This window comes from Euleptes europaea, chromosome 15 (genome assembly GCF_029931775.1).
Source record: "Euleptes europaea isolate rEulEur1 chromosome 15, rEulEur1.hap1, whole genome shotgun sequence".
Taxonomy (NCBI): Eukaryota; Metazoa; Chordata; class Lepidosauria; order Squamata; family Sphaerodactylidae; genus Euleptes; species Euleptes europaea.
In genome coordinates, this window is record NC_079326.1 from 44,483,041 (window position 1) to 44,496,013 (window position 12,973).

At 45.8% G+C, this 12,973-nt stretch overlaps 1 protein-coding gene across 1 annotated transcript in view; it reads left to right on the forward strand.

The window, feature by feature from the left end:
- Positions 1 to 382: 382 nt before the first annotated feature.
- The window catches only part of ITGA4 (integrin subunit alpha 4), a 67,864-nt gene continuing 55,273 nt past the window's right edge, over positions 383 to 12,973 (forward strand). Inside the window, exons 1-2 of the mRNA XM_056861197.1 lie at positions 383 to 588; positions 3,655 to 3,776. Of these exons, the coding sequence (XP_056717175.1) occupies positions 383 to 588; positions 3,655 to 3,776 (328 nt within the window). The remainder of the gene's footprint in view (positions 589 to 3,654; positions 3,777 to 12,973) is intronic.

Consider the following 12,973-nt stretch of genomic DNA (forward strand, 5'->3'; position numbering starts at 1 on the left):
CAAGGGGGACGCTTGGAGAGAAGGGGGGGGGTCTTCCAGACAGCCCTTTCCCGCCCTTTCCCCGGCTCGCCACCTCTGGCCGGGCGCGCCAAACTTCCCCCCTCTCCCTGCCCCGTGCGTAACGCCCCGCGCGTAACGCTGCGCAAAAGTTGGCGAGGCGGCGCCGCGCCTCGTTGGGGAGCCGGGCCTGAGGGGCGGGGGTGCTTGGGGGCGCGGGGGTGTTTGGGGGCGGGGGGTGTTTGGGGGCTGGGGGCTGTCGCCGCCCTCTCTCCCGCAGCCCCCGCCTGCCACGAGGGCGCGGAAAGAGGGGCCACCTCCCCCCTGCCCCGCGCGCCTCGCCTCGCCTCACCGCCAAGTTTGGAGAGGCGCGGCTGGGGAAGGGATGAGGGGGCTCGGCGGGGAGGCGAAGGGCGGCTTCTCCTCGGCCCGGGCGGCCCGCCTGCTCCTGGCCCTGGGCTGCTGCTGCTGCTACCTGCGGGCCGCCCGGCCGTACAACCTGGACGCCCCCAGCGCCCAGGTCTTCCAGGGCCCCGGCGGCGCCTTGTTCGGCTACTCGGTGCTGCTGCACGGCCACGGGCCCGGCAGATGGTAAGCGGAGCGGCGCCGGCTCTCCAAAGCGGGCTGGGTGGGGTGGGTGGGAGAACTTGGGACTCGGTTCGGCTAGCAAATCCTTTTTGCTGCTTCTTGTAGGTTTCTTGTAGGTTAGAGGTTATCCGGGCTGTGTGACCGGGGTCTTGGTCTTTTCTTTCCTGACGTTTCGCCAGCAGCTGTGGCAGGCATCTTCAGAGAACCCTTCAGAGAACCCTTGTAGGTTTATTGGTTCTTGTAGGTTATCCGGGCTGTGTAACCGTGGTCTTGGAAAGAAAATTCCAAGACCACGGTTACACAGCCCGGATAACCTACAAGAACCAATGAACTCTGACCGTGAAAGCCTTCGACAATACCTTGTAGGTTTCTTGTAGGTTATAGGTGATCCGGGCTGTGTGACCGGGGTCTTGGTCTTTTCTTTCCTGACGTTTCGCCAGCAGCTGTGGCAGGCATCTTCGGAGAAGATGCCTGCCACAGCTGCTGGCGAAACGTCAGGAAAGAAAAGACCGGTCAAAGGCCGCCTCATATTGGGATAAGATGGCAAAAATGGATTTTATGGTTATAATTAACGAGTTGTAGAAATTAGAGTAATTTTATACCTTTGTATCTTTAAATCTGATTAGACACCTGCTACGGAAGTCGGGTGAAGGGTCACTGTTACTGGTGGGTGGTGGGGGAAGGGGTATCTTTTTCTTTTTTTTTGAATATAAGAACTTTGATATTTGAGATTGTAATAAGTGAGATATATGGATACTCCTCCAAGTTTGTATTATGTATTTTGTAATTTTTGTTACTTATTTTTTTTTGTTATTGTTGTTACATGTATTGCTTTTTTGTTTGATGTTTTTTGGTTGTTAAAAAAATCTTAATAAAAATTTATACAAAAAAAAAAAAAAAAGGAAAGAAAATACCAAGACCCCGGTCACACAGCCCGGATAACCTACGAGAACCGATGAACTCTGACCGTGAAAGCCTTCGACAATACTTTTTGCTGCTGCTTCCTTTTTTTAATGTCCCCCCCCCCAGGTGTCAGAGCGTGCCTCCCATTTTATTTATTTATTTCCCTTTATCCCATAGGTCACTTTGTGTATGTGTGTTTGTGTGTTAAGTGCCGTCAAGTCGCTTCCGACTCATGGCGACCCCAGGAATGAAAGTCCTCCAAAAGGTCCTGTCTCTGACAGCCTTGCTCAGATCTTGCAAATAGAAGGCTGTGGCTTCCTTTATTGAGTCCGTCCATCTCTTGTTGGGTCTTCCTCTGTTCCTGCTGCCCTCCACTTTTCCTAGCATGACTGTCTTTTCCAGTGACTCTTGTCGTCTCATGACGTGACCAAAATACGACAGCCTCAGTTTAGTCATTTTAGCTTCTGGGGTCGCTTTAGCCTCCTTTATTTGCTAGCCTGATCTCGTCAGATCTCAGAAGCTAAGCAGGGTCGGCCCTGGTTAGTATTTGGATGGGAGACCACCAAGGAAGACCAGGGTTGTTGTGCAGAGGAAGGCACTGGCAAACCACCTCTGTTAGTCTCTTACCATGAAACTCCCAAAAGGGGTTGACGTAAGTCGGCCTCGACTTCACGGCACTTTACACACACACATTCACTGTTTCAGCCAGGATTCAGCCAGGATCGAATGCACGTTTGGCGAAAACGCATGTGTTCGATCCTGGCTGGATCGTGGCTGAAACAGGGAATAAAGGAGGCTAAAGCGACCATGCATTTTCGCCCTTAGAAGCTCCTTGATCCGTTGATTTTGAGCAGCGTAAATCTAGCGTTTGAGGGATATGAGGACTGAAATAAACCTTGCCACTGACAACATAGCCTTGGGGATCCCTGTCACTTAATAAATAAAGGCAGCATGTCAGACACAGAGGCATTCAATTTATATGTTAAAAGGGGAGAGATATAATGTGATTGGCGTTCCTCGTAAAAGCAGCATTCCAAGAGGGCGTGAGCTAATGAATCGGCACAGCCAGAAGAGCAAGGACAGGCCCGGTCTGAGTATGGTATTTATTTATTTTAGTTGCCTCGTTTATATACCCTGCCTTTCAGAGAGGCTTATGGCGTTCTCCCAGTTTCAGCCCTGAGGGGTAGGTTAGGCGGAGAGCGGGTGCTGTCCCCCAAGTCACCCATACCGAGACGCACGGCTCCGTCCTATAGGGATTTACTCCAGTGTAAACCCATTGAAATGAATGGGTGTGGAGTGGAGTAACTCTCTTCAGGATTGCACTGTCAGGGTTCTAACAGTCTAAACCCATTGAAATGAATGGGTGTAGAGTGGAGTAACTCTCTTTAGGATTGCACTGTCAGGGTTCTAACAGTCTAAACCCATTGAAATGAATGTGCTTAGACTGGAGTAACTCTCTTTAGGATTTCACTTCCAGTGTTCTGGCAGTCTAAACCCATTGAAATGAATGGGTGTAGAGTGGAGTAACTCTCTTTAGGATTGCACTGTCAGGGTTCTAACAGTCTAAACCCATTGAAATGAATGTGCTTAGACTGGAGTAACTCTCTTTAGGATTGCACTTCCAGTGTTCTGGCAGTCTAAACCCATTGAAATGAATGGGTGTGGAGTGGAGTAACTCTCTTTAGGATTGCACTGTCAGGGTTCTAACAGTCTAAACCCATTGAAATGAATGGGTGTAGAGTGGAGTAACTCTCTTTAGGATTGCACTGTCAGGGTTCTAACAGTCTAAACCCATTGAAATGAATGTGCTTAGACTGGAGTAACTCTCTTTAGGATTGCACTTCCAGTGTTCTGGCAGTCTAAACCCATTGAAATGAATGGGTGTAGAGTGGAGTAACTCTCTTTAGGATTGCACTGTCAGGGTTCTAACAGTCTAAACCCATTGAAATGAATGCACTTAGATTGGAGTAACTCTCTTTAGGACTGCACTGTCAGTGTTCTAATGATGTGGTCTAGAGGCGTTAGTTTCAGAAGCAAAGAGGGGGGAGAAAAAGACTTCCTTCCCAGGAGAATTGAGGACTGTCATCAAATGCTTATTCAGTTTCCAGGAGATTGGCTCTCTGGCTGACATTTCCTTCTTGCTTCTCTCCCTCCCTTCCCCTGCAGGCTTGTTGTGGGAGCTCCTAAAGCCAACTGGTCTGCAAACAGCTCGGTGGTGAACCCAGGTGCTATTTTCAAATGCCAAATTGGGAGGAATCCCGAGAGGAATTGTGACCTGTTCCAAGTGGGTGAGTGGAATTGGGAGTTGGTGTGCAGCCAGAGATGATGTTCCCTCTCTGGCGAAGCTCTCTGAAAGCCCCTACGCAAGATTGTTGAACACAGATGGTGGCCAAGCACTCCTGTAAAACCATCCTATAACACCCTCCCTTTATCTATGATGGTGGTTCTTTCTCCTCTCAGTCTCAATTACTCCTCTAAAGCATAAGCCAGAGTTGTTAGAAGGCTGTTAAAAGTGAATGTCTGTATTTCAGAATCTAATGCCCAGCTTTGTTTCCGACCGTTGGCTCTGAACACTCATTTCACAAACTTATGGGAGCTTAAGATAAACCTTTTTAAAGTATTATAAATAACAAGAGTTCAAGAGTTTCCAAGCAACATTCAGTTATAATTACAGTCAGTAAAGGGCAGAGACCGTGAGAGGAATACCACATATTTTAAAAAATTATGCTAGAGGAGTTTAAATCAAAGGGAGTTTCTCTTGCATAATTCTTTTTTCGCCTGGGAATATTGGGTCTCGAGAATAAATTGATGCTGTTTGCATTTTGTATCCACCACCAAGATATGTGACTTTATAGAAAATGTAGTCTTTCGAGAAAAAGGGTCCTATTGAGTGAAATGTCCCCTGACCGTGGTGTCCTATTGATAAATCTATGAGTGGATGCTTCTCTTCTACTGTTCTAGAGTTTTCTGGAGCTGATTCACACATGTGATTTCAATGCTGTGTGATTTTGATGGTAACATGCAACTTTGAAAGAGGCAACGCGCATAGATCTTTTGTACATCTTGTTGCCTCAACTGTACTGCATTTCTGTGTCAGGTCACTGATGAAATTGATCAAGGACTGAGTAATTGTGTCATATAAATGCACATGTGGAGCAGGCCAGGGAGAGGCCCTTTATTGAGTGAGACTACGCAGGGCAATCTTTGCAAGGTTTATCAGTATCCTGACTCTCTTCTGTTTCCCAACGTTTTATGTATAGCCTACCTTTCTCACCAAGATAGGTTAAACAATGTAAGATAGTGCAGTCGCATAGCATGAGACGTCCAGCAAACAGGGCAATAGGACTAGGGTCATAAGAACTAGAAACAATGCAAACCCCCCCCCCAAAAAAAACTTAGTATCAGACATGATATGTTAAACAATACAAAAAAGAATGGAAGTACAAAATAAGGCAGTAGGAACAAGACATACAATAAACAGTGGAACGTACTATATTTTTGTTCCCTTTATAGAACCTCCCTCCATTTCATTATGCCAGTGTGGTGTAGTGGTTAAGAGTGGTGGTTTGGAGCGGTGGAGTCTGATCTGGAGAACCGGGTTTGATTCCCCACTCCACATGAGTGGCAGAGCCTAATATGGTGAACTGGGTTTGTTTCCCCACTCCTACACATGAAGCCAGCTGGGTGACCTTGGGCTAGTCACAGCTCTGTTAGAGCTCTCTCAGCCCCACCTACCTTACAGGGTGTCTGTGGTGGGGAGGGGTAGGTGATTGTAAGCCGGTTTGATTCTTCCTTAGGCGGTAGAGAAAGTCGGCATATAAAAACCAACTCCTCTTCTTCTATGCTACAGCCTTACTGCTTTTATAGAAATGCCCTCTTGAACAATTCTCGTTTACACAGTTTGCAGGATTAGAGATGTGTGGGAACCTTCCTGAATTCTCCAAGCAAGCCATTCCACAAAGTAGGATCCACATCAGAGAATACAGGCAACTGTTCTTGTTACTTTATCTTTCTTGGGCAGTATTCTCACAAGCACACTTCTTTCCCGGAGACAGCTTGTCCTTATTTTGTTCAGGTTAATTCCTAACTTTTGTATGTGTGTGTGATCCACATGTGCAAAGAGGCAGAATTTCCATTGCAATCCTAAGCAGAGTTACACACTTCTGAGCCCATTGACTTCAGCGGACTTAAATCTGTTTAGGATTATGCTACTAACTACTTACAAGGGAAAGTACCATCCTGTTACGTCAAGCCATGTGTTTGAATGAACCTGTCTGTCAGTTGCGTCCCTCAAACCACAGCAGCTTCTCGCGCTGAAAAATTCTTGCACTGAAGAAGTTTTAAATGCATTGTCAAGAGATGTTTTTGAATTGAATTTGGTGTTTCTGACATTGTGTGTGTGTAAAGTGCCTTCAAGTCGCAGCTGACTTATGGCGACCCCTTTTGGGGTTTTCATGGCAAGAGACTAACAGAGGTGGTCTGCCAGTGCCTTCCTCTGCACAGCAACCCTGGTATTCCTTGGTGGTCTCCCATCCAAATACTAACCAGGGCTGACCCTGCTTAGCTTCTGAGATCTGACGAGATCAGGCTAGCCTGGGCCATCCAGGTCAGGGTTTCTGACATTAGGGTGGATTATTTAATTTATTCTTGTTATTTAGGAAAAATTATATGTTGCCTCTCCAGAGTCCAGAGGTGGCTATTATATAGGATGCTGCTGAGTGATTGTGTTGTGGCATGTAATGGTTTATGGATGCTGCTTTGGCCCTTGTGCTATAGGCTGCCTTAAACCTGTTTAGGGAAGTCAGGATGTGAAGGCTGTAAAGAATTAGATAAATATTTACTTAAATGTTGCTATTTAACATAACTCTCCCTAGTATCATAGAATCATAGAGTTGGAAGGGACCAACAGGGTCATCTAGTCCAACCCCCTGCACAATGCAGGAAATTCACAATTATCTCCCCCACACACCTCCAGTGACCCCTACTCCATGTCCAGAAGATGGCCAAGATGCCCTCCCTCTCATCATCTGCCTGAGGTCATAGAATCAGCATTGCTGACAGATGGCCATCTAACCTCTGCTTAAAAACCTCCAGGGAAGGAGAGTTCACCACCTCCCAAGGAAGCCTGTTTCACTGAGGAACCGCTCTAACTGTTAGAAAATTCTTCCTAATGTCTAGACAGAAACTCTTTTGATTTAATTTCAACCTTTTGGTTCTGGTCTGACCTTCTGGGGCAACAGAAAACAACTCGGCACCATCCTCTATATGACAGCCCTTCAAGTTCTTGAAGATAGTTATCATATCCCCTCTGTCTTCTCCGCTTCACTTTAAACATACCCAGCTTCTTCACCCTTTCCTCATAGGACTTGGTCTCCAGACCCCTCATCATCTTCGTTGCCCTCCTCTGGACACGTTCCAGCTTGTCTACATCTTTCTTAAATTGCAGTGCCCAAAACTGAACACAGTACTGTAGGTGAGGTCTAACCAGAGCAGAGTAAAGTGATACCATCCTTTTGTGTGATCTGGACACTATACTTCTGTTGATACAGCCCAAGATCGCATTTGCCTTTTTAGCTACTGCATCACACTGTAGCTCAGTAAAATTTTACAATCATAGTTATCTGTTTATAGGGAAGCTCTTGCACTTTCTCTCTCTCCCCCCCTTCAGATCAAGCTGTAAATTGAAGCTCTTCTTCATGGGCAGGCTCCTCAGCCTGATGTTTGACATGACAGCACAGTCCTATGCTGAATTACTCCAGTTTAAGCCTATTGAAATAAATGGCTAAGTGGGCACTAACGCTGGCGCAGGGCAACTTAGGCTGGCACCGGGGCGCAGCGCAGCAGCATGAGGCTCAGGTGTTTGGCCCTGCCTCCTCAGCAGTATTTCCCTGGTGCGAGGGCTTGCGCCTGCTGCTGAAGGGGGGCTTTCCCAGGTGCGGGACTGACTTTAGTCAGCTCCCTAAGCCCTTTCGCCCCGGGAATGACCCTTGGAGGAGTTTCACAGGGCTTTGGGGGAATTTAATTTCCTTTGCGCTGCTGTAAGCCGCTCAGGAGGTGGCGCGGCTATGCTGTCCCTGGGCACTCCCTAACTACCCGCCCTTCATAATTGCTCTGTAAGAATCCTTTGTTTCTGTGTCTAGGAGGATATGTCAGTGACCATGGTCCTGTAATGGATGTCTGTTCAGAAATGTGGAAGTTTATGCTTCTTTATGGATGCACTAATATCTCGTATAAAACCTAGAGGTGGAAAGGTAACTGGGGATAGCAGATTAGGGGCAGACTTGATCACTTGAAAAAATAACTGGTAGGAAGCATCCTTTGGCTTTGCTTGCATCCATGTCACTGGTGTTAAAAGGATGAACCATGTCCCAACAGATGAATGAAGTAAAAACAATGAATGGATAACCCTTCTCTTGGCTTACTTTAGATCCCAGCACTGTGATAGCACCAAATGCCTGGTGCCATTTCCATGTGGTGTTTGCACATATGACTTATGACTGACCTGTGAGTTGATGCTAACTGTTCTGTAACTATTACTGCAATAACGCACTTCAAGCAGCTGTCCATGCCATTGATACTGAATAACTTGAATGCATGCTGTATAGAAATGCTGAAGAATTTCCTTCCTGTAGGCGCCTGTCTTTCTAGGAACTTTGTGCACATATAAACGTTGGATCAGATAATTGAAGTGATGAAACACAGGAAAAATCTCTTCTAGCAACAATCTATGACTTTCCCAAAACATTTCGATATTCTCTCTCTGTTTCGCATTCCCAACTGCTGCATCGCAAATCTAACAACAAACACATCTAACTAACAACAAATCTAACAACAAACACAATTCTCATTTTAGTTTCTTTTTAAATGGATAGGAGGAAAGAGAGCGAGAGAGTCATTTCCATCTGATGGGGGGAGAGCTCCTTTGATGATCCCATAAATAAATTAGATAGATGAATGTTGGATGGTTGACTGTGGATCTAAACATAAAATGTGAGGGTCTACTCCCTTGAAAAAGGGAATGCATTTATGCACAGTCACATTTGCTTCCCTTTTGTGTAGAGTGGCATAAGTGGAGGGAATTTTGTTGTTATTATTGTTTATTTAAATTATTTATGACATTTATGTGGGGAGCATTGAATCATGCTTCTGTTGACCAGCAAGAACTCTCTAGTATGTTGGACATGTTGTTAGTCATAGATTTAATTGTAGAAGACATTCTTCCTAATGGATTCTTCCATTTTATCATCACAGCAGCCTCTTGTGAAGTAGGTGAGGCTGAGAGTGACAGGGCCAAGGTCACCCAGCAAGCTTCCATTGCAGAGTTGGGGATTCGAACCTGGGTCTCCCCGATCCTGGTCTGACACTACTACACCCTACTGGATCTGTTTCCCTTCAGATGGAAAAAGGCACTAGTGGTTAGGAAAGTCTTTGCACACAGTTCCTTAATCTATCAACAAATATATGATTTCCTTTAGGCTAACTGTGATGATGAGAAGGAGCAGTAAAAGAGAGAAAAGGGAACCCATTCACATTCCAAAGTGTGAATGCGTTCCCTTTTCTCTCTTTTACTGCACCTTACCATTATTCTCACAGGTTGACACATTCCAAAGTGTCATATCCAAATGCAGCGGAGAATTGATGTTAAAAATTGACAGTTTTAAATGGGGGAACTTCATCAAAATGTTTTTACAAATTGCCAAGCCAACATTGTGATATGATCACAGTCTGAAGTCATAATTTTATCTCTGTGGTGACTAATCCTATCAGTTATGCTTTATTGTTTCACTGTGTGTAAATGTGCAGACGCTGTTGGAAGCAATGAAATTAAATATGCTGACTGCTCAGAATCTGATTTTGCTAAAGAATGCAACTGGGATCTTTTAAGAGATCTCCCAGGGAATAAGGCAGTATCATGTTGATAGTCTATTCAAGTCTACGTTAGAGTCAGATGCTCTGACAGAACATTTATTTAAAACAGTTGTATGCCACCTTGCCATCCGACTTGTGTGTGTGTGTGTGAAGTGCCGTCAAGTCGCTTCCGACTCATGGTGACCCTATGAATGAAAGTCCTCCAAAATGTCCTAACTTTGACAGCCTTGCTCAGATCTTGCAAATTGAAGGCTGTGGCTTCCTTTATTGAGTCAATCCACCTCTTGTTGGGTCTTCCTCTTTTCCATCCGACTTAGGGGCCCCCAAGGTGAAAAATAAAAACAAGCTTTAAAATACAAATGAATATATATAAAAACATTAAAGCATGTGAACATATTGATATAGACGCATGAACTGGAAGGAGGGCCAGGGAAAGCTAGGGAGTGCCAAAGGAAACAGAAATTACTGTTGAATTACTTGCAATATTGTAACAGAATTCCCCAGCAAGAGCTCCCAGAAATAGGTCAGGGCTTTTGCCTTCATGACCCCTTTGTGGCTTTTCAGGAGGTATCTGACAGGATAGATAGTTAGACGTTTGGTGTGTTTCAACAGGACTGTTCTTACGAGCTTTTTGAAGCTGAAGAGAATTTTTTGTGAATGGAATGAAACAGGAGCTGAAAATGAATAAGGTTGGATCCAGCCAGCTTTTTCACCCAATGTCACCTAACTCGTTCGTCCAGCCCCCTGTCACATATGCCTTTTGTTCCTGAAGGTGTTATGATTCCTCAGCATGGCCTTTTTGGTGGTATTCCCTATTTCACCAGCAGAATAGCTGGTTGGATCCAACCCATTACTTTAAATAGAGTGAACACTCTTGACATATGAGAGGGCCTTCTCGGTCATGGCACCAAAGCTCTGGAACTGTCTCCCCGGTGAGATTCATCTGTCCCCATCTGTTGCCATCTTCCAGCAGAGGGTGAAGACTTTTTTGTTTTGTTTGGCATTCCCTCAGTGATCCCTCCTTCCTAACCAATTTTCTAGTTGCTGTTTTAGTATTTTGTACGCATTTTAACTCTGTTTTTGATTGTTCTAATTATGTGCGTTGTGTGGGGAGGTTGATTTTAATGGGTTTAAAACATGATTTTATCATGTGTGTTTTAAATTGTTAGCTGCCTTGGTGGCCCTTGTGAAGGCGGAAAGACAGAATATACATTTTGTAAATAAATAAATTTCACATGGAAAAGTATTGTGCCCCAGTGAAAAAACTTGCTTACATTTTAATTGTTCAGTTGTGTGTGTGTGTTAAGGGCCGTCAAGTCGCTTCCGACTCATGGCGACCCTATGAATGAAAGTCCTCCAAAATGTCCTATCTTTGACAGCCTTGCTGAGATCTTGCAAATTGAGGGCTGTGGCTTCCTTTATGGAGTCAATCCATCACTTGTTGGGTCTTCCTCTTTTCCTGCTGCCTTAACTTTTCCTAGCATGACTGTCTTTTCCAGTGACTCTTGTCTTCTCATAATGTGGCCAAAATATGATAGCCTCAGTTTAGTCATTTTACCCTCTAGGGTCAATTCAGGCTTGATTTGATCTATAACCCACTGGTTTGTTTTTTTGGCAGTCCAGGGTATTCGTAACACTCTCACCCAACTCCACATTTCAAAGGAATCTATTTTATTCCTATCCGCTTTCTTCAATGTCAAGCTTTCACACCCATACATAGTAATAGGGAATACGATGGCATGAATTAACCTGATCTTGGTTGCTCACTTAATTGCTTTATTTTCAGTTCGCCTATTAGTATCTTTCTGTTTTGTAGGTATGGGTTCAAGGTGTTGTTAAATGTGAGGTTCAAGGCAAAGCTACTTAACCATTCGAAGTGCTAGGTACAGTTCCTTTTGGTATTTGCTGGTAAAGTTATAGCTACCGTATTTTTCGCTCCATAAGACACACTTTTTTCCTCCTCAAAAGTGAGGGGAAATGTCCGTGTGTCTTATGGAGCGAATGCCGGCTGGGCTCGTGCGCGTCGGGACGGCGCGAGCCGGCGTTCCCTGCCCCGACAACCAGCTGGGAGGCGGGCGGGGCCGCACAGAGCGAGCTGGTGCACGCGCCCAGCCGGCTCTGCGCTCCCTGCCCACCTCCCAGCTGGCCCTCGGGGCGGGGAATGCCGGCTCGCACTGTCCCAGCCGGCTCTGTGCGTGTGCTTCGGGACAGCGTGAGCCGGCGTTCCCTGCCCCGACGGCCAGCTGGGAGTCGGGTGGGGCCGCACAGAGCAAGCCGGCGCACACGCCCAGCCGGCTCTGCGCCCCCTGCCCGCCTCCCAGCTGGCCGTCGGGGCGGGGAACGCCGGCTCGCGCCGTCCCGACGCGCATGCACAGAGCCGGCATTCGCTCCATAAGACAAGTTTTTAGAGAAGGAAAACAAGATTTTTTCTTGTTTTCCTCCTCTAAAAACTAGGTGCATCTTATGGAAAGGTGTGTCCTATGGAGCGAAAAATACGGTATTTTACTTGCAAATACCAAACATGTGCAGCATATGGAACTGGACGATGGATTAACTAACAGAAGATGTTGTACAGTGAATGACATTAATTGCTCCTGGTTTTCCCAAAACTTTTATTAAAAACATACATTGCATTATTTTCTAGCAATAAAACAATAAAAGCTGTTCTGTATTAAGTGGGACCCCAGAACTATACAACTGACTTTTCTCCTTTTAAGGGAGCATCCTTTGCAGCCTCGTCTGCATCTTCGTCATAGAAGAAGAAGAGTTGGTTTTTATATGCCGACTTTCTCGACCACTTAGGGGAAACTCAAACTGGCTTACAATCACCTTCCTTTCCCCTCCCCGCAACACATACCCTGTGAGGTAGGTGAGGCTGAGAGAACTCTAAGAGAGCTGTGACTAGCCCAAGGTCACCAACTGGCTTCGTGTGTAGGAGTGGGGAAACAAATCCAGTTCACCAGATTAGCCTCCGCTGCTCATGTGGAGGAGTGGGGAATCAAACCCGGCTCTCCAGATCAGAGTCCCCCGCTCTTAACCACTACACCATGCTGGCCATCCTGGCTCCTATGCCCATCCAAAATTGATTTGCTCTAAGGCGAAAATTAGTAGATGTTATTACTTCGCATCAGCTACACCCATGATCGAAAACATCCTCCTAGCAAAACCTTTCTCAGATGTGGCTGAATAATTGCAGATGATGGAAAACAATAAAGGTGGGGCTCAAGGTATATCAGTTTTCAAATAACATGAAAGTGGTATGTGTATATGGTAGAAGTTAACCTCATACTCTCGCCTCATTTGTTTTGGGAGGAAGTCTATGTGGTCTATGGGGCCACAAGCTGCTACTGAAGAGTGCTTCTGTACATTTCTCTGAAAATGCTACCTCGTGTTTACAGGCAGGTTCATAGAAGAAGAAGAGGAGTTGGTGTTTATATGTCGACTTTCTCTAACACTTAAGGAAGAATCAAGCCAGCTTACAATCACCTTCCCTTTCCCTCTCCACAACAGACACCCTATGAGGTAGATGAGGCTGAGAGAGCTCTAAGGGAGCTGTGACTAGCCTGAGGTCACCCAGCTGGCTTCATGTTTAGGACTAGGGAAACCAGCCTGGTTC